General features: G+C 27.1%; 1 protein-coding gene across 1 annotated transcript in view; it reads right to left on the reverse strand.

Annotated features, from left to right (window-relative positions):
* LOC145835223 (dynein axonemal heavy chain 6-like) overlaps window positions 1–22,375 on the reverse strand; it is a 60,227-nt gene that overhangs the window by 22,371 nt on the left and 15,481 nt on the right. Inside the window, exons 17-50 of the mRNA XM_082942784.1 lie at window positions 22,019–22,273; window positions 21,499–21,648; window positions 21,204–21,332; window positions 20,942–21,097; window positions 20,543–20,644; window positions 20,284–20,389; window positions 16,204–16,442; window positions 15,714–15,833; window positions 13,775–13,938; window positions 13,130–13,304; window positions 12,829–12,973; window positions 12,298–12,510; window positions 12,002–12,174; window positions 11,254–11,457; window positions 10,959–11,104; window positions 10,526–10,651; window positions 9,996–10,239; window positions 9,698–9,853; window positions 9,298–9,441; window positions 8,496–8,768; window positions 8,080–8,250; window positions 7,678–7,862; window positions 7,345–7,462; window positions 6,889–7,032; window positions 5,868–6,069; window positions 4,608–4,775; window positions 4,355–4,503; window positions 3,518–3,658; window positions 2,808–3,017; window positions 2,070–2,198; window positions 1,660–1,760; window positions 1,118–1,228; window positions 562–793; window positions 83–258 (exon numbers count right to left, since the gene is read on the reverse strand). Coding sequence (XP_082798910.1) covers window positions 83–258; window positions 562–793; window positions 1,118–1,228; window positions 1,660–1,760; window positions 2,070–2,198; window positions 2,808–3,017; window positions 3,518–3,658; window positions 4,355–4,503; window positions 4,608–4,775; window positions 5,868–6,069; window positions 6,889–7,032; window positions 7,345–7,462; window positions 7,678–7,862; window positions 8,080–8,250; window positions 8,496–8,768; window positions 9,298–9,441; window positions 9,698–9,853; window positions 9,996–10,239; window positions 10,526–10,651; window positions 10,959–11,104; window positions 11,254–11,457; window positions 12,002–12,174; window positions 12,298–12,510; window positions 12,829–12,973; window positions 13,130–13,304; window positions 13,775–13,938; window positions 15,714–15,833; window positions 16,204–16,442; window positions 20,284–20,389; window positions 20,543–20,644; window positions 20,942–21,097; window positions 21,204–21,332; window positions 21,499–21,648; window positions 22,019–22,273 — 5,657 coding nt within the window. The remainder of the gene's footprint in view (window positions 1–82; window positions 259–561; window positions 794–1,117; window positions 1,229–1,659; window positions 1,761–2,069; window positions 2,199–2,807; window positions 3,018–3,517; window positions 3,659–4,354; window positions 4,504–4,607; window positions 4,776–5,867; window positions 6,070–6,888; window positions 7,033–7,344; window positions 7,463–7,677; window positions 7,863–8,079; window positions 8,251–8,495; window positions 8,769–9,297; window positions 9,442–9,697; window positions 9,854–9,995; window positions 10,240–10,525; window positions 10,652–10,958; window positions 11,105–11,253; window positions 11,458–12,001; window positions 12,175–12,297; window positions 12,511–12,828; window positions 12,974–13,129; window positions 13,305–13,774; window positions 13,939–15,713; window positions 15,834–16,203; window positions 16,443–20,283; window positions 20,390–20,542; window positions 20,645–20,941; window positions 21,098–21,203; window positions 21,333–21,498; window positions 21,649–22,018; window positions 22,274–22,375) is intronic.

Consider the following 22,375-nt stretch of genomic DNA (forward strand, 5'->3'; position numbering starts at 1 on the left):
AAATAAGACTCCCTCCATAAATTTTAAAATTAACACTGTAGATTATGGTTTGAAACGAAAAAGTTTTTACAAAAAGACAAACCTAGCTATAAAGTGCTGATACACACCATCTCTGTCACTTTCACTGATACCTTGGAGTTTGGCATGTGGCCTTACTAACTGCAAAACTTGCTCAAGCTCGTCTTTTTCAAACAAATTGGCTACTTCCCCACTATTTAGTATGTTGTTGATATCCTCTAGAAACTCCTCTTGAACAATCTATTTTATTTAAAGTCATAGATTATCTAAAATATCAATAAATTTCTTAATCGAAATCTTTCTTAAATCTCTAGAAAAATACGCCAATTTTAAATTGTAGTATTTTGATTAGTAGATTACTGCTTTTGTCATACTTAAAATGTTTAAGATATACAACATTTAGTTTTACACCTCTTTTAACTAAAATTATTGAAACTTTATTGTATGGAAAAATGTTGTGTTAATAAAACTTGCAAACAAAAACTTAGCTCAAAAATTTTTTATTGCATCAATTTATCTACAAGTTTATGATATAAAACCTACTTGTGTATCAGTGAAGAGAAAGACAGTATTTAATCCATTACCACCAGCTAATTTCATAACTTTTCTCAAGTCTTCATGAAAACTCTCGTAGTTATACCCTCTAGTAAGCTCGATCTGGTAACAATGATACCCACATATGTGGCAGGCAAGTCTTGTGAGGGACTGCTTACCACAACCGCCTACCCCCACTAGTAACGCATTTCCTCGCTGTGTAGTTATCATCCGAACTATTCTGTTTAAAACAGTTTAAACCTTTCAGTTGTGCTTTAAAATTTTCCACATACACTTTTTTATTTATTCAAGCGATCGAAGTAATAGCTTTAAAACATATTTTTGAACTTGTTATATAAACGTAAAAAATTACAACCGGAAAATACTAAAATGGACCTCAGTAAAACAAATTTATAAATATTCAGTACAAAAACAAAGAAAATACATCTGTATCATATTAAGTAAATATAAGTTTATGTCTGACGAAATGTGACTAATTTATTTATTTATATTCGTAAACTTTTGTCTGAAAAAATAAACAAAACAATTATCAGGCTTTGCCAACCTAGATACATGATCTATAGCATCTTGGAAAAACACAAGTTTCATTTCTTTTGAAGAATTCATGTTAAAATCATCTAGATAATCTTCTAAAACTTGCTTCGTTCTATCCGGTCTAAAATATTTTTTGTAGAGTAATAAGACAATAACTAGTAATATTTTTTTAGTTATATTAAACGTTATTATACGAAAAACAACTAATTACTAAAAAACTAACTTTTTTTATTAACAATCATAACTTGTTCTGTAAGTGACTTATACTTTTGTTAATTTATACAATTTTAATAACACTAAAACCAAATACTGTTTTACGTACTTTTCAAGTTAAATGTTTTACAACACATTGTTTAGCTTGAACAGTATGTACAAAGGTGTTTATTTGTATTTTCAATATATCTTGCTCTGCTTTATTTCTAAAGAATCGAAAACTATAAAATCATTTTAAAATACTTCATCATAAAAACTACATATATACGAAACTATCCCTAATAGTAAAACATTAATATTTGATATAAAATAAGTGAGCTATCAAAAAAATCAAGTTACATTTGAGTGAGATCTTCATAAACTTTGTCCTCGGGAGGACAGCTTATCTTCATAAAGTTACCAAAAATAATTGGCTTTCTTAAAAATTCATCAGGTTCCATCTAATAAGAAATTGCTGTGGTTGAGTGAAGTAACATAATTCTTACAAAGAAAAATTTATAAATCAAAGTCAAGCTAAAACAAAACAAAGTTTGTAAATAATTCTAAAACTTGTATGTTATTGACTATAAAAACTAAATACTAATTTTTTATCAAAAAACTAATAAAAACACTAGGGTATTCTATTTTTCAAGGAAAAAAAACTTTAATTTAAAACAACTTAATGTTTAGGAAATTATTAAACTTGTTAGAATGTTACAATCCTAAACGATCTTTATGAGTGCAATAGGTACTAATTAAAACAAACTCACTGATATATTAAAATATTTAGATGCAATATCGCTGAGCATCGTGTTAAAATAACTTTTATCTGGTTGATCTATTAATCTGTCGTGAAATACTCGTAACGATTCATGAGCAAATAAGTAGAATATTTGTTTCTGTTGATTTTGGTGAAACACGTAGTTTACACGACTTAATAAAGTTTATTTAGTTAAAGAACTTTAAAACTGAAAATTTCATAAGGTCTAGTTTGAGTTATTTAAAATACGTTATTTACACAAAGTCTTTCGTATAATAAATTAAAACGAAAGTTTATGTTTAGAAAAATATTTCAATATTGTGGTACAAAAACATAAAAACTAACAGGGTCGCCAAAGATTTTTTGAAAATTTTTCCAGGTTTTGTATATTTCTTCCAGGTTTTGAAAGTACAAATTTTTTAGTCTATTTTTAGTATAAAATTAAAGTTAAGGTCTAAAATAATATAAACATTTTGAAAAGATACTGTAATGCTACTTTAAATGTGTTACATCATAAAAAATTAGAATTTTACAAAGTAAAGTTTATGTGATAGATGTTTTATATATAGTCTAAGTTTTGTTATTTTTCATGTAAAAATTGTTAGAAATTCTAGATTTTAAATGATTTTTTTCAATTTCACGTTTTGTCACGTATTTTCAAAATTTCTCAAATTACAATTTTCCACGTTTCTTTTTACCTAAATTATAAAACTCCAGATTTTTTGGCATCCCTGAACTAAAGACTCACTTGATCTCTTATAACAGTTTCATCAGCTCTTAGAATTCCCTGGACGCATTTGCTTAGATCCCTAAGATTAAATACATAGTGGGATTTGTCAGGAGTGGGAAGCAAATCGGTTGACATACTATTGTATATTTCTACTGCTGCGTCTACTATTTTGTTTCCACATTCTTTTACTGCTGCAGGAAACTCTTTGAAGAATCCCGTTAAAATTGTCTGTTGAGTTTAGAAACAACTAAAACTATTTAACTAGTTAAAAATAAAATATTGCAAATTAACAATGTATGAAATTATTTGTACAACCATGTTAAACAATACATAGTTTTGATTAAATTTGGTTTAAAGTGCTCCATATAATTAAAAACCTTACACCTCCTTATGTAATTTCTATTAAGTTGTACTTTTACTAGCTATTAAATAAAAACGTTTCGTATTTTAAATATCAACAATAAACCATTTATGAACGTCTTTACTTAAAAAGCATTATAGATATTATGTTATAGCATCAAAAACTTTTACTAATTAGTCGTTAATATATTTTTAAAGTTTATATCATAATACACTCTAAATGTTAGTTTATGTAATTTTAATTTCCTTATAAATTTTCGTATATTTAGAAGGTCAGGTAAAAAATATGGAAGAGTGATAATAAGGATAGTCTAAAATTTTCGTTATCAAGTGTAATATATTAAATGCTAGACAATATAACAACTTACAGAAAATATAGCTTTAAGATTGTGATCACTTGGTGGTGGAAGTGAGAGCATTGAAAAATGACGGGTAAATCGAGGTGTTATTGTGTTTCTTCCACCTCCTGGTGGCGCACAAGCGGCACATATTGTGACGTCATTTATGACCTGTTGAAATTAGTCGCATGGTAAGTTAAGATTGGAAATATATTTTAATTAGTGATCTATCGGATGCACAAAATTAAAATCCGTCTGGATATTTGTTAATTTGAGATTAAGCCGGATCCAGTTAATTTAAACATTTTAAAGCTTTTTATGTGTTAAACTACACTTCAATTTTTTAAATCACTTATCATAAATGTAGAAAACATGAAATAATGTGGATATGCAAGATTTACAAGCCTTTTGCGGAGCGGGCATATTCGAAAGTAAATCTTGGAAGGCTGTGTAACTTTGGATAAATTAAAAATTATTTTTCAAGTTTTCGGAAAATCGTTTTGAATTTTTTTTTGTATAATTACTGTGTATAAAAATAAATTATAAACCACATGTGTAATAATAAAGCTCAATGTTGGTTGCTTTGCACAAGTTGTTTTCAAGTTAAAAAAAGTACGTCACACGAGGGAGGTTTCTACTTGGCAGGTCAGATCTACCCATACTTTGTCCATCCCTTACTAATGAATTAAACATGTTCTAGCTAATAATATATTTACGTTAAATAAACAATTTAGTTTTCTTTTAAAGCTTTTATTGTGTAACATAGGTGTAAATGTTTAAATAAAGTTGTAAAAACATAAAACTTAGTTATAAGTCTTTTCACTGTAGTGCAGACTAAAAAAACTCTTAGTAATAAATAGTACTTACTTTCCAAAACAATTTTTCTCTATCATACAATCCACCAAAATCTTGGTACTGTCTTAATAGTTCAATTGGGGGCTGACTTCCGTAAGTATCATGTTTTGGCATGTTTAGATCATCAACAAATATGATTATTCGCTTTCCTTTAGGGGCTCCTAAAAATATTCTATATAAAAAGTTATATGACAAAGGTGTCTGGGGAATTGAGAGGTGAAATAGCTTAAGTCATTATATACTTTAACTACTTATCTCTACATACCTATTATATTTTTTCTTTTTCGTTCAAGCTTAGTTTCAATAAACTCCTGAGTTCTGAGAGACGAAGTTTGAGCAGAGAAGTTCATGAAAAGTGGAACGTAATTTTTAGGTGAAGCTATGGATTCAAGCAAACCACGAGCAACCACCGATTTACCAACACCACTTTTACCTAAGTTAGATAAAAAAAAATCAATTTATACCCACTTAAAAATTTGTTAAAAACGAAAAAAAAGTCTAGTTTAACATAATTAATTTTATTTTAACAATGCATATCAAAATTAGAATCCAACAAAAAGCTACAACAGAAAAAAACCGAGTTGAGGAGTTATAATTTCATAAAACTAACGATTATTCAATTATACTATATTTATATAAACTAAGTATCGATTTCACTTATAATGATCAGCTTTAATATCTAACCTAACAGTTAATGCCTTCGTTTTTAGGTCTATAACTGTCTTAAAAAATTAAAAAATAAACAAATTAATATTTTTAATCAAAAAAAAAAATTCTCTAAGTTAAGCAGCTGCCGGATTGTATTTATTTGCTTATGTTTTTCATTTAGATTGTTTCAAAAATGAACACACTTCAAGCTTTTTAGTCTTTATCTTAATGAAAAAAAATTTAATATAAAAAGTTTTATTTTGTTTTTAATTACTGCTATCAGAGTAAATAAAGGTTTGAAGTGTTTTATTAAATTTCTAAAAAAAAATCTTATTTCAAGTAAGTCTAAATTATCTGTACTTACTAAAAAAATGTTAAACAAAAAAATTTAAAAATAACAACAACTCATTAATAGAAAATAACTAAACAGAGATAATACATTTAAATTGTTTTTCTAAATTAAATCGACATAAATAAAATATTTTTCGACAAGTAATAAATTAAAGTGGTTCTAAAACTTATATTAACTGTGAACAATAGATCGCTAAAGTAAATATACTTTTTTAAATTTAAATTTAAATATATAGCAGTTTTGAAAAGAAAAACTTAAAAAGGGCTTTAAATAATTTAAAAAACATATTTTGCAACAACTTTGAGGAATGCTGAAATACAAAATAAAAAAACAACTAATAACTGATAACATATAGACTAACTTTTTTCATATTTTAGTCGCTCAAGAGTTTTATTTTTTGAAACAGTTGATATAAGTGAATAACAAATTTTAAAAATTTTTGTTTAAAAATATACATTTTAATTTAAAAAAGTATAGCAAAAATAACTAAAGAGAAATTAAAAATATGCTAATAAACAAACGAACCAGTAAAAAGAACGGATTGGTTGACATCTAAAAATTTATCCATAAGATATCCAAACCTCGTAGTATCTACAGTCGGTACTAGAATATTAAAAAATGGCATTTTAGGGTCATAAGTAAATGGTAACACGCATCTTTCCCATAGTTCGTACCTCTTTGCTTCAAAATCTACTAAGTAACTAAAAATATCCCCAGTAGCAGGTATCTGCAAGTATGAATGATCAGTTGGTTGTTTAATTGTATCAACAACAAACCTTATTTGATTTTAAAGGAAGTTTAAAAAAAAACATTTCAGACGTTAAATTCTAACAGAACTAGAAGTTTAAGAGAAGTATACATTTTACAAAAAAAAAAACATTTGTTTTTATATGAAAGTTCAAAGTATAGACTTTAAGTAACTTTTTATAGAATATAAATAAATATAATTGTTGAGATATGGTCTTTTTTGTAAAATGTTTTCGATATAAACGTATGGACCAATGTTATTTAATTATCATGTTTCTTGAAAGTTTGAATATTTACTATTTTATCTAAATATGTTTTTTAACTACTTAAAAAATATAAAATAATGGAATTTAAAAAAAGTTGTGAAAATAAATTTTTGGCCCAAAAGCTTACAAAAAGACTTTCATCTTTGAAAACACAGGGAATTTTATGCAAAGTTATAAACAAATTCTGCAGGTTACTTTCTAAAAAAATAGTTAGTATTGAACTGTAAAATTTTAAGATAAAGTTGAAAGAAACTTTAGAACTAATCTTTTTTTTGTGCTTTCTATAAAAAACTTATTGAACTTGCCATTTTTGAACCCTTATATCGAAAAATTGCTTTGATATCTGTGAAGCGGTAAAAAGTGTCTGATAACTGTAATAAAACTATAAAAATAAAATCTATTTATTAAAAAAGGTTGACCCCCTATGGACTTAATCTCTATTAACAGCATTTTTAATAACATGTATGATAAAATAATACTACTTACTAGTTTATAATTAAGGTAATATTTAAAAAGTTTAAAAATGGAAGCACCTTTAGTTCATGATTATCTTCTACAAGAGATCTAAAATAGGTATCGAAATCGTCATAACTGTTGTCATCGATATTGCCAGCTATTGACCAAGTGTAAGAGAAAACAAAACTCATTCCAACCACATGCTGTAACTTAGTGCGATCCTAAAAAAAAGAAAATTTAATACAAACTACAGTCTAAGTTCTTAATGATTAATTCATCAAACTAATTTAAAGTTTATACCATTGCAAAAAATAGCACTTATTTAATTTACAAACAATTTATTTTAATCAAAGCTTAAAACAATAACACTTTAACTATGTTATTCATCGATTCTTTATATCATTAGAAACTAAAATCAGAACAGACGAAAATGAGACAATCTGAAGCTAATACAACTTTATTGGAAAATCCAATTATTGTTTTAATATAAAATTCAGAAAGCATTAAATTTATATTATGATTTTAAAACTAACCATTTTAAAGTCAGGGCCATTTTTTCCAAACAGTAGAGACTGCATGAGTTTGCATAAAGTGTTAACTTTAGATAATGAAGATTGCTGCATTGTTTGTTTTAGTTTTTTTTCCACGTACCTATGAAAAAGTGTTTTATTTAAATACAAAATCTTACACTTCAGTATTCTAAAATATCTATTAGTGAGTAATTTTATTACGATTTAACTTTTTTATTTTTTCACTTTAGTTGACGGTTAAAAAGTATATCTTTCAAAATGAAATGTTACTAGAAAAAAAAGCTTTTTACACAATGACATCTAAAAGTATCAAAATATTGTCGTAAAATGTACAACCTAAGTCCATCTTCGACATAGGCATCGAACAAATCGCTGATAAAGTTAGTGACAGCGTTGTCTACATGAGGTGCAACACAAGTTTTTAACCACGTGCTTACCAACGGGCGCCACCCTAGATCTGTTGGGTCAATGTATACCATACCACACCTAGATACAGTAGCTGGAGAAGCAACTGCTAAGTCCTAAATAAGTGTAACCGAAATATACTTCAATATCTTTTTAAGTTTTTTAATTGCATATATATCTTAAAATTAAAACTTAAATCCACTAAACTATTTTTAATTCAAAATGAACAAAAAAGTTGAATAGATTGTAAGAGATATCAAAACAAGTCATATAAGGTATAAAGTAATAGAAATTATTTTAATTAAACGTATTATTTATTAAGCATTAGCTGACTTGAACTTCAAAAATCATGTGAATAGTTTCAGCTAGCTTTATTCTCTCACTGTTTGCAAGACACAGCATTTTATTATCATCGAGTACTGTGTTCATGTTTTCAATCCATAATGCATCAACCGGACCATCACAAATAATCCATTGATGATCAAAATTACCATTCTCGGTTTGCTGTTATGCGACAAAATTAAATAGTTTAGGCTTGATTTTTTAATAAAATTTCAAAGTTCGTACTGAATAAAAAAAGTTTGAAATATATTAAACTACTATTTAGATCAAATTAAAATTTTTAATATGTTTTTACATAAGATTAGGCAGAAATAGATATTATTTAAATAAGATAAAATTAAATTAAAACGAAAAACTAACTGTTACTGAATTAATTACAATTTTTTCTAACTTTAGAGGAATCAAACCTTACAAGCGTTTCTGACACTTATAGCCATCAACCCATCTTTCCATTCCATAGTTGAAGAGTCTTCTTCCCCGTACAGCTCTCCCATACTGATTGATTTTGGGTTCATTACAGTTGTTCTCACTTCTTTGTAATCTGGGTTGTCGTGACCTTGTTGTTTAAGGTCTTTTAGCACATCTGCAAGAACTTGATAACAAGTTGTTTTTCCCCCTCCAGTAGGCCCGACTAACATTAATCCATGGCGTACTAACATAGTCTCGTACAACTGGATGACCTTGAATATTAATATAGTATCGTTTTAGTTAAACTTTTTTGAATATACTATGACATTTAAAAAAAATATTTTTGTCTTATGTATTCAGATTAAGTATTATTAGTTATACAGTAAATAAGATTATTAGTACTCTGTTGAAAGAAAAAAATTAAAAGATTATATACAATTTAATCAAACAACATAATGTTGTAGATAAAACTTGTAGACTTGATCATAGTTGTTTACATCCAGAAATCTTCTCAATAGAATTCTGAACAACATGGAAAGATTTTGGAAAATTAATATAAAATACAATTTTGATAATAATATACTAAAACACCTTAAATAACAGTTTGCTAGATTGTAATTGGTTAGCGAAGATAGAGATATTGAGTTAAAAAAACACAAAAGAAAAAAGAATTACCTACTTTGAAACATTAGTAAAAGTTTGTTTTAATTAGTGTTCATTATTAAAACACAAACCGAACAAAAACGTTTGTTATAAACATTCAAAAACTAGTTTTGAAACATTTAACATTTTTTAACAAACTTTTTTAACAAGCACAGATACAGGTTTTAAATGTTTTCTGTTCATCACATCCTTAATGGTTTTTTCAAAGACTCCGTAGTCATGTTCCGGTATATCAACACCAGGGAATAAATCACTTAAGATTCCTCGAAACAACTGTGCATCCTGCATTATCAGATTATAGTTTATACGTTTGAGCAATAAACTAAAAACATATAAAATATGCATTGAAAACTGTACAGCTCCCTATTTTATTTCTATATTTAGTTTATTTTTTCAAGTGTTGAATCTTTAGTTAGTATTTTGCTTGATATAATGTTTACAAAAGTAATGTAAAAAAACTTTTTTATCAAGTTTAATAATCGCTAAATTATTGTATACAAAGTCTAAAAAGTTTTAACAAAAAAAACATAATATATACTTGAGAAAGAAATTTAGGTAAGTTAGAATCCCTAAGAGCTCGTATCAGGGTGATTTCTTCGTGAATATGAGGGTTTTCTCTTTTTAGGGAACCTGCCATAACAAGCACAGATTTGACTGCTCTCATTCCAAAGTCGTAGTGATCTTGTTGCGATAACTGTAATTAGTTTTTTTAATTATCATTATAATCAAATTAAACAAATAAAGATAATATAATGTTGTGTACTTCAGAACATTCAAATAACATTAATGTGTGTTTCTATCGAATTCCTGCTTAAAAACAAAAAAACTAAAGTTACCTGCTCAGAGCACAACTTATACATTTGTGCCATTTTTCTCGAAAGCACTTTAGAACCTTCAAAGCCTTCAGAATACAATATTACTTCAGCAATGAGCTGGTAATTAGGCACCATCATGGCGATGGGGCGGAACAGGGCCGACAGGTTATCAGGAAGCTCTGTCCTTCCCGCATACCCGGGGTTCATGGTGATAAAAGTGGCACAAGTGCGCACTAACTTGATCTCTCGTCCTTCAAACACAAACCTACACAATTATAGATTTTATATTAAATTGAAAATGTAAAAGTTAAAAACGTGCCTAGTTAAAAGAATCAAATTTAGGAACGTACAAGTTGAAAATGAACAACTTAGAAAAAAGTTTAAAATGATCGAATTGTAAATAAAAAAATTAGAAACCTTAATAAACCATGTTTATTTATAAACCCTTTTAATTATTTTTAGTGTTTTCCGTTGTCATTTTTATAAATCTAATTAAATATAATTAATCTATATCAGCTGTATTGTACTGGCTAGGGCTGTATAAAGCTAACCGTGATAAATGCTGCATTTTTGCATTTCTAATAGTAAGTAACTGTTGCGCAATGACTGACAAAACTTCAATATCAATTCTATTGAATTCATCACAACATAACCAAGCTCCTGATTGCGCTAATCCACTATATAATTTTACATATAAAATAATAGTCAAATACAAAATTTCTATCTATATAGTTTGGTTCTAGAAAAAATAACTGTAAAAAATCTTACTACTATAACATGTAATTATCAGCCAGTTCAATTTTTAGACATATGCTATTGTGAACATATAGTGTTACATATGGTTCTACACTGGTTTTAAGTTTAACGCAATAGCACATGAATGTTTTATTAAATATTGAAAACGCCAAGTTTTCGATTAAGTTTACACCACATTACATAGGTTTTTATAGATTAATAAACAGCTACTATAAAAAAACAAATAACCTAAAAAATCTTCCCATAATTCTGTAATCAAGACTCTCACTGCAGTTAAATACCACACAAATATTTGCCAATGCTTTTGCAAGGTCCTTAGTAGTTTCTGTTTTTCCTGTACCAGCAGGACCTGCCGGTGCTCCTCCTAAATCCAACTGTAAAATTTTCATACTGTTTTAACTTTAAAACAAATATTATGTAGCCTAATTGTTTATACAATTTCCTAAAAACCGTAATTTTAAAGATTATAGTAACAATATGTGTAGTACTTAAATAATATCATAAACACCAAAAACTTAAAAACCTGCAAAGCACCCATCATAGTTAAGTAGTGCCGATCAGTAAGAGGAGTTATTACTAGTCTAGCAGATGCACCAAGATACTCGTATCCATAAACATACCTATTTCCTGCACTCCTGATCACACAGTCGTCTATATCAAGTTCCCAATAGTATCTCAACTGCCGATTCCACATAAAGTCATCATTATTATCAATTTTTTCACTTACCTGAAATTATTTATACATAAAACTTAAATATTTCAATTTTAAATTTTTTAAACAGTATTAGTAGTGTTTTTACCAGTAGAATTATTAGTTACTTATAAACTAATTTAAAGCTTAACATTTATTAAGTTTTAAAATAATTATTAATATACAAACTATAATATATATGTATATATATATATATAGATTTTCGGGCAAAGTTTTAAGATAACTGATAAATTAAGATCAGTTGACTAATGATCAAAGAAAATATCGGCAAAAGTCTTCAGAGCTAAAGCCTGGGTTTTGAAAAATAAATAATTTAAAGATTAAGAGTTATTAACCGCATAAAAATCGTGTCTAAAACAAAAATCGAAATTGAAATTCCCGGACAGCTACAATTTTATATATTAATCATTTCAAACTGCTTTAAGTTTAAAACTATCTTCCAATGGGATACAAGACAAAAATATGTTTTTGTTTTGTCTTGTATACCACTAGACAAAAATTTTAAGCTTATTAAATGGTTTTATAATCTAACAACCAATTAATAATCTTTTTTTTTTACCATCTGAGTTATGATATCTCTAGCGTGCACATCAATGGTTATTAGTGCAGTAATATTATTCCTATGAAGTTTCGGAATTTTCTGTCTAGTCAAAGCTGCTAAAGAGTTTAATCTTTCAAAATTGACTGCTTCAAACTTTTTCATTGCTTCTAATACTGGATTAGAAGCTAGTTCTGTATAAGCAATGTTTTAGTTTATTGTATTATTATTCCAACACAACTATTATTTTATAATTTAAATGTTTTGTATCATGTTATAAATATATTGCCTAATTTTGTTTTATATTTTAAGTTAACCTGTGTTATTTTTCTTCATGTTGAATATCTCTGTGACTTCTGAACACCACATAACTTGTGATATGGTAAGTACTACCTGACTACAATGATCAACACACCAATCTTCTCTGATCTTTGAACTAAAATCTTGCATTGCAAGTTTAGCTAATTTTCTTAGATTAAATACCATTGCCTCTTCTACCTTACCAAGCCAGTCTTCGACGTTACCACGCGCTTCAAAGTATAATGAATTTACCAGCGCGTGAATTTAAAATTGTATGTTTAAAACAACAAATATATATTTCAAACATTACAGTAAAAAATATCATGCTTGACTAAGAAACTTTTTGAAAATATCGAGATAAAAAATAAATTTATAACAAAACTTTAAAAGTGAAATTAGTTGAATTAGCTCTAAACTTATAAAAATATGAACGAAACTTAACTAACCTAAGGTCAGAAAATTTATTAAACAACATGTAATTGTATAAAACCTAAAAAAAATATGTTTTCTATATTTCACTAACTAAAAAAAAAGTACAATTTAAAAACCTTTTAGGCCCTTGCCTAAACTGACAACTTCACCTTCTGGAGAAACCATTGAAAAGATATCAGTCGTCGCGTTTCCTTCTTCATTTTCACCAAACTGCAACTTTTTTATCGCATCGAAACACTTCTGAAGATGAGGTTGGACCGCCTTTTTGATAAAAAGATGTATAAGTACTACAGAAAGGAATAAAAATGTTTAGTAGAAATAAAAAAATTCATCAATAACTATGATTTGTCAAAACGATGAATATTTTACTAGTAGTCAAAATAGTTCACAAAAAAACTTATGCGAAAAATAACTGACGAGAGGATTTCTAGTTTGTGCAAGTATCTCTAAAAGTTCGTCGTTAGACAAAAAATAGAATCTGGGAAAAACTACTCGTTTAGACTCAAGATAAGCTTCTAGGCACTTTTGTATTTGGTCTAACAAAGCATTGTCTTTTTGAAACTCTTCAAGCAAACCCGGTGTTGTTGATGCCCTGTAGGTGTAATTTTTTTAGAATTTTTAAAATAAATATTTTACGATATATTCTTTTTTTAACATATTATTTTTTGTGTACAATGAAAATAAATTTCAAAACTTCAGATAAGTCCATGTCAGTCATTATATAAGTATGCAGACAAAACATTCACTGTTTCTGACTAAAACATGATTTTGTAAGTAAAGCATAAGTATACTCCAGAAAAAGAAGCCACAATAGTAAATTGTTAGTCAATGTTTACTAATCTAATTTAACTAAAAAATACTATAACATTAAAAAAGTAAAACTTTTTTAAATTTTAGAAATTATAGTTTATATTGTTGGAGGTATTTTTAAATGAATTTATTAATAAAAGAAAATTATATTTATACAAAAAAAAAGTATTAGTTTAAGCAATTCATTTTTACATAGCTCATAAAATGTCTTGCAATTAAGATATATTTTATTATTGTTTCTTTATTTACTACCTGAAAGCATTTGGAAGCCTATAAACTCTGCGCATTATTTCCTTAAATGATTTGTCAACAATAGTAAACATTTTCGCTTCTGCTGGTAGCTGGCGTTGTATATCAGCAGCAGAAAATATTGATTCTAAGTACAACCAGTTACGTTGACAATTCAACCATTCGTCCTGATAACATTTTTGCATTAAAAGTTAAAACATATTTTTTATATATGCATCGGAAAATATCGGTATTTTACAATCAAAGTTGCTATTTCTAAAGCTTTAAATACCTTTTTTTTTGAGGACACAAAACTTGGTGGTTAATGTTTCAATTATAGATTGGTCGTAATGATATGTTAAAAACAAATTTAAAAAGTATAAACTTGTTATTATAACAAGAAATAAAAGGCAAGGTAACTATACGAACTTTTAAAAAGATAATCTAGTGTGCATTGAATTTTTTCAAAAAAAAAATTAAAAACTTTTTCACTTTTCTACGCGTTCAGATCTATTTTAACTAAATAAGTAAATAAGTTTGTAGAAACAATAAAACGGCAGTAATAGCAAAAAATACTCTAAAATGCAATAATAATACTACTATAATTTCTTAGGATATTATGATATCAATTAATTATAATCCAACAACTAGAAAAACAGTAAATAATAAAAATAAACAGTTTCTAGTAAAGTGTATAGTATTAACGTAATTAACACTAATTAAAGAAAACTTATTTAAAAATAAATCTTGTAAATTGACAATAAAATAGACTAAGTAATGTTGCTACTTGTCTATCGATTAGAACAGGGTCGGAAGCCTTTTATAAGCCAGATTTACTAGAAATGGTTTCTCGCGGGCCGCACTTAACAAAAGAAAAACGTTTTTGCGGACCGCAGTTAATTTAAAATAGTTGTGGCATTTAGTATCTAAATACTATTAACTAAATTTATGATAAAATAAGCACTACTATAACAATATATATATAAAGTAATTAATACATTGAGATCCTAATTATTGTAACGATATCTGCACATATCTCTTTGAAGAGAGTATAAATAACGCAACTAAACGCAAAAACGGTAAAAAAATCACCGCGAGAGAGATCAAGCGTGGTAGTTGAGTCGTTGTAGTCGTGGTAGCCGTAGCGTGGTTGCTTTAGCGTTAATACTAGTTGGCATTAAATTGTTTTCTCGTAGAGTTTTCGCGTATGTGTTTATTTTTCGAGCACTACTTTTGATTATGTTGAAGACGTACTTTTGAGTCGTTTACTAAGCATTATTTTGTTATTGGGCATTGACTCATATTCTTGCTAATCTTCTTAATTTTCAATTAGCGAGTCGCTTAGTTTCTTTTCTATGATCGTAGATTTTTACATACATTGTACAATAAACATTGAGTGTTAATTCATATTTGTTTACTTACTAGAATTTAACCTAGTTAAGCGTAACTTATATATCTAGCATTAGTTTATAGGCTAAATTATATCAGACCTTTTGTAGAATACGTTTAATTGTAACATACACTCACTAACACGATTAGTAACACTAATCACCTATATTTGAGTATGAGCACTAGCAGCAAGAAATCCATACCTGTGTCAGTATACGACCGCTCGATGTTAGTTACTGATGCTAAAGAAGGTATTGACACTCACATACCAACTACAAACCCTAAGCCAACTAATTTAAGAGAAGATATTGTAAGAGTAGAGGGTAATATTATAAGTTTTTTACCACAAATCATTTAACTCATCATTTTCAAAAAATAGACTTTTTGCTAATATTACCTCGTGGACCGCAGTTTGCCGATCTCTGGGTTAGAACTTTAACGTAGTTTGGAAACTCTGTACATCAATTTTTTAAATTTGTTACAATACAAATAAGTTTGTAAACATTTTAGTAACCAACTGAACAAAAAAATCATAAATGTATCTCACTGGCAAACAAAAAAAACTAATACTCACAAGTGTTTCGTTCATAAGATTTAACTGACGCTGCCATTCCTCAACTTTTTCTTTGATGGGATCAACATATCTACTGCTTGCTATTGTTGCTACTGAGATGCGACTATCGTCAAGCAGTACCTTAAAATGTTAACATCGTAAAAGCAAAAGAAGATTAAAAAGTGCTGTGCAAATGGTTTAAAATGCAAGATAATCTATATATACTTTATTTTATATCCAATTGATTCTAGTATCTATTTTGAAAAATTATACATTATTAAGTAGCTAAGCTAACTGTAAGTGACAAAGTTAATAAGATCTTAATTAATCATAAGAAATTGTATAAAAGTGTATTATAGAACTAATAAAACTTGTTTATAAGTCACAAAATAGTTTTTTATTCTAGATAGTTTTTAAATTAAATTTAAAATAGAGTTAAACTTGTTTACAAGCCACAACATAGTTTTTTATTTTAAACAGTTTTTAAACTAAATTTAAAATAGAGTTAAACTTGTATTTCTTCAACCGATCCAAGAATAAAAACATCTTTAGAGTCTCTGTGATTTATTAAAATAAACTCCAAAACTTTCCATTGTTCCTCAACTTTCCGCATCATAACTTCCAAAGCTTCCTCTCCTGATGCCATTCCAGAAACCTCCTCTATTTTTCCTGCATGAGTAAATGCTTTCCAATTCTCTAACACCTCTAGTGTTAAATACTCTTCCTCATCTTCTTCCTCCTTTGGTAAGACTAAATAAAGAAGAATTACATTTATTTTCAATCAAAACGTTATCATTACTAATGTAAAAATTTTCGCGATACTAAATAAGGTACTTAAAACATTTACAAACTAATATTACACAGGTCAAAAATTATATAGTTATCTTCCTTTATTGTACCAACATATGTTTCTGTGTGTTAACGAATCAACACACTTCAACTGGGTTCTGTAAAAAAATATTTACTGTAATGTAAGAATAGAAGCATAGAATAAAGTAGGTGTATACATGTTTTCATAAAAATAAAAATAATTTATACAGATTAATAGTTATTAACATGTAAAATAATTAAAGTTAAATCTCCGACATTTCATATATTCACTTTACCCTCCGACTATAACTCTTTAAATCTTTATGTGTTAAGTTCAAAGTTTAATTGGAAGCCTGTATTCAAATCACAGATAAACCGTGCTTTTTTACCTACTACACCCAATAGAGCTAGAGGCCTTTTTACTAAAGGTTTATACTTAGCATATGACCACCTTGTTGTTTTGTGCCGCTTACGCGGTAATTTTCTCTTATTCATTTTCTTCTTTTCTCTCAAGCGGAGTATAAATCGAAAAAAAAGCGAGTTTAAGAGGCTTTTAGTTGTGACTTCGTCGCAGCAACTTTAAGTCAGTGCGGCTATTCGCTGCACTTAAGTTGTTAATGGTTTTAATCTTGTTTGTCGAGTTTATTTCGATTTTAGAACACTTTTTGAGTTTGGTTTAAACGTTTAGTTTTTAGCTTCTTTGATTCAAGTATTTTCGTCTTTTAAAAGAATTGATAATTCGATTTATTAGTTTTATGTTGTGAAATATTTTATCATCTTTTCGTTTCGCAATTTCATTGCAAATATAATCATTATCACAGATTCGAACTACGTTTAAATTAGTATAAGTAACTTATTTATTAAACATTTAGTAAATAGTAAGTAAATAATTTAAGCGTTATCTTAAGGACTTCTATTATACAAGTTAAAGCGCACGTTGCGTTATAAACCAGGCCCAAAACATTGTATAAGTAGAACCCCGTTAGCGACAGTTTTATGTTTTACATTTTAACTTTCATGCATAACACAGTTTAATTATTAAATACTTAAAATATCTGTATGGGATCCTTAATTTAAACACCCGACTGCTACTTTATAAAATAACAGTCAATTATTTTAATAACTGTTATATACAATATATATGTAATTTAAGTCATTATGATTTTATGTATGTCACTGTAACTTAATTATCGGTCAGTGCTTTGTAAGCTTAATAACAAGTTTTTTTTTTTTTTTGTGCTTTGTTTTCTTAAATTTAAATTTTTTTTATTTTTAATTTTTACATTTAAACTAAATCTGCTTACTAATCGTATCTAACTTTGATTTTGTTATAATTTTAGATTTAATCATTACAAACTTTTAAAATATAAAACACACGTTATATCAAGTTCCTGTGACTTTTATTGTCTTTACCGTTGTTAAATTTTATGGATTCATTAATTAATGGTTGTTGTTTCATTTTTATTCAAAATAGATTACACACTACTTTTAATATTAAAGCGCTTTACAGCTTTCCCAAACATAAATACTAAATTAACCAACTTCCTAATATAAATTAAATAGCTGTCTTAATCTTCATACATATTGTGACGTAATTATTGGATATATTTTATTCAATCATTGACAACAGTAAAATAAATTTGAACCAGTATTTCTTTCCATTAAAGTAAGTTATTTATATTATGATTTGTTGTTTTGTTGTGTATTTTAGTTTACTTTACTTAATTTAGACTTAATAATTACAAATATTATATAGTTTTATAACACTCGGATTTAACTTTAAGTATTTTACCTGTTATTAACTATTAACCTGTAAGTATCTGTATAAATTATTTTTATTTTAATGAAAACATGTATACACCTACTTTATTCTATGCTTCAATTTTTTCATTACAGTAATTATTTTTTACAGAACCCAGTTAAAGTGTGTTGATTCGATAACACACAGAAACATATGTTGGTACAATAAAGGAAGATTACTGTATAACTTGTTTTTATTTATTCCAGTGAACTTGTTTCACTAGGATCTTTTGTTAGCAAACGATTAAATCTATATTTTGAACAGTTAGTACACAGGTTAATTTTTAAATGGAAATTATAAACCTTGAAATAATTAAAAAATGCAGTTTTAACAACTAGACTGAAATGAAAAAACATTTTGAATTAGTTTAACAAAGGTTTTTTTAAGGTACAAATGGTGAGAGAAAAAAAACTTTGTTAAAGTTAAGTGTTTTAATATTTACAGCTATAAGAAACTTATAAATACTTAAACTATACCTGAAGTATAGTTTTTTTTTGTATTTAGAATTAGTTTTAAAGACGAGAAGATTGGACTTTAAGTAATGAGTTTTCTAAATTTTTTTTTACTCAAATAAATACAGCTGTATAAAGTAAAATGACAATATGATCCAAGTTCATCTATAGAGACATTAATTTTTTATTATTAAACTCCATTTATATACATTTTAAAGCAGCGATATGGTGTTAGTGGGAACGGGTCAGATATATACGGAGGACACTTTTGCACGAAGACTTTTTTGCACGGAGGGTCACTTTTGTACGAAGAGTCATTTTTGAAGGAGAGAAAAAAAAATTGTGAAAAAATAATTAAATGATTATCTAATAAGAAAATTTGAAAAAAATAACAAAAAAATGTTACCGAAAGAGGGTTAGAGTTAGGGGTAACAGTCATAGTTAAAACAAAAAAGAAAAAATATACCAAAAAAAATGCTTAAGAAATTACTAAAAAACAAAAAAAAAAGTTACCGACCGAGGGTAAAGGGTAACAATGATAGAAAAAAATTTTATATCTAATAGAAATTTTTAATAGAAAACAAAAACAAGAAAAAAAAAAAAAAGTAAGAATAAAATTAAAGAATATATATTTACTTACAGAGGGTAAAGGTTAGGGGTAATAGTGATAGTAAAACAAAAATAATAAAAGTTAAAGTACAGAAAAAAAAATCAAAAATTTTCAACCCGTGCAAAAGTGTCTTTGTGCAAAAATGTCCTATTGTGCAAAAGCGTCTTCGTGCATACTAGACTCCTACCCGGTGTAAGTAAAATTGTTCAAAACTTCACAGCCACATACCTAACATAAAATATTGTTTTTTTTTTTAGTTTGGTTGAACTATTCAAGAAATTAAGAAAATTGTGCAGTTGGCTTTAATTTTTATAAACTGGCTTGAAGGTGTTGTTATCTCTGTTTTTTTTTGTATTCTTTAAGTTGCTTTGTATGTCAGTATAAACTTTCAGTTAACTTTATCTGAAAATATATATTGTATTACATAAAGTTTTAATTTATGTAATGATAACTTGTATAATGTTTCTTTTTTATGTTAACTTTTGTATAAAACTACTCAAATTTAATAAACTAAATAACATGTAATCAAAACAATATGAAACTCTTATATCAGCTTGAGTCTTTAGCTACTACTATCAGTTACCAAATGAGCTTCCTTGAGAAAAACTATTTTGGCCATAAACACAAGTTTGACTTATAAACATCAAAAAAAAAGTTTAAAACAATAAAGCCATTTTCACCCTTTTTCTACAACTGAAGTTTTTTTTTTTGAAAACTATTTGAAGCAAATTTTATTTGCAAACACATCGATTTTTTTAAAGAAATCAAATCTGCTCACAAAGCAAACAAAAAATTAAACAGTATTTAAGCTAAGTACAACCTTTGCGAACAAAATTTAGTTAAACCAGGCATAATATTAACTGAAAACTCAGATGTTTAAACGTATAGGATTCAAATAATTTAAAAAAATAAACGAACCATCTGTTTTGTCACGGCCAGGTATCTTATTTTGAAGAATGCTTTCTACTTGTACCCAATGACGATCTTTTAAAGCTGGATTTCTCAAATTGTTTATCATTGGCATCTGATTATTGTAAAACATACGTTAACACGACTCGCGATTTTAATAAAAACAAAATAAGAGTATATTTTAACTTTAAGCAACATACTAGTGCTAACTGAGTTTAACACAATTGTTATACAAAATTTGTAATTAATGCATATAAAATTATCTAACCTTGTCTTTAAAATCAACTACTTTAGATTTTAAAACGTTTACGATATCGTTTGGTGGTAGTCCTTTGTCTAGTTGATTGCATATTTTAGCATATTTGTTGACCTGTTATTATAATTATATATAATTAACTAATATATATTTTATTTTTTTGTAGATATTTTAACTTATACTTAAAATTAAAGTATTTCCAAATTAAAACGTTTGACTTGTTGATTGAAAAAAAATTATTTTATACAAAGAAGTTGGAAATACTTAAATACTTATGTAATTCTAATAATATTAAAAAAAAAAAATTTAAAACCGTATCTAAAATCAAATCATTTTAAATCAAAATCTATTTTTTAACATTTTAAAGACAAAATATAATACCTATAATTTAAGGATTAAAATAGTTCTAACTTGGTTGCTCATGTCTTCGGGATCAATATCATCAAACTTCAAGACCATCCAATTTACATAAGACTCACTCCATTTATCCATGGAACTCCAGAGAAGTTCTTTTAACTTTAGCTCAGCGTGTACTTCTTCTAGCTCGTCATATTTCGTTACTTCTACCTATTATGACATAGAAAGTATTTTGTATTAAACATTCATGAAAACCTTACAACTACACTGATTCAAAATTTACATAAAAGCTAAAAAGTCTTTTAAAAATTCAAACTTTGAATTGCTTCTGGTATCCCTTGTATCTGAAAGCATCGCTTTGTAAACCATCCATTCTCGACATCATATTATTAATAGTAGATACAATATGTTCTTTTTCCGAATTTTTATTTAGGATTGCAGGGTCCTAATAACAACAATGCTTAATTTTAAGATTATAAACACAAGAATATTACAAAAACAAAACCTTCGATTTCAAAAAAATTTTAACAGTGTAAACAGCCATTATCAACAGTGTGGAAAACTGTTCTTGCGAACATAAACTTAAACCACAAAATATATTCAAGTCAAACCTGACTTTCTTGCTTAATATCTTTAACTTCTTTGTTAAGTTCCTCAACGTCTTTTCTTAAGTATTCTTGAAACTTTTCTATATTTATATCTCTTTCACTTACAGATTTATCAATTGCATTATGAACGTTGTTAACAGTTGTATTTAGTTGCTGAAATAAGGTATTTTGATTATTCTATGGTGCCTTTTTACAGAAAAAGAAAAGATTTACTACAAAAGTGATGTTTAGGAAAGTAAATCTCTATTAATAAAAAAAATTAGAATTTTTATGATATACTTATGTATTTTTTGAAATTTTGAAGTATACCAGTACAACTATTTGAAAAAAAATATAAAAATAAGATAGAATTAATATGTCTTAGATTCCTTACAAAAAAATATTTCTAAATAATAAAACTTTCATGATAAAAACAATTTTAGAACTCTGATAGTATTTTTTATAAAAAAATTATAGATAAAATTCAACTTAGAGCAATATAGGGATCTACAAAGACACTTTTTTTAAATAACAATAAAATAACTTTGTAAGTAGCCAAATCCTCAGGCGCTACAGCGATTTTATACTGCTCAATGAGCTGATACATTTTATGTACTATCACAGCTTGCTGGTCTAGTTCTTCTATACGATTCTGAATAACTTCCAAGAATGTAAGGCTATTTACAAACTCTACAGTGGAAGAAGCGTTCATTTCCAAGTTAAACTGGGCATCCTGACACTCAGTTGTTATAACATCCATGCGAACTTTTGCTAATTTGGGCAAAATCTCGTGCAATTCCTGATGAAAAGTTTTTTGTTTATATCTATACTTTACTTAAAATCGATGAGCTTTATAAAATTAGCCGTAGAGGACGAACGTTCTTTTGTAAATAAGTTCTTT

This window comes from Thalia democratica, chromosome 4, assembly GCF_965202585.1.
Source record: "Thalia democratica chromosome 4, ktThaDemo2.hap1.1, whole genome shotgun sequence".
NCBI classification, from domain to species: domain Eukaryota; kingdom Metazoa; phylum Chordata; class Thaliacea; order Salpida; family Salpidae; genus Thalia; species Thalia democratica.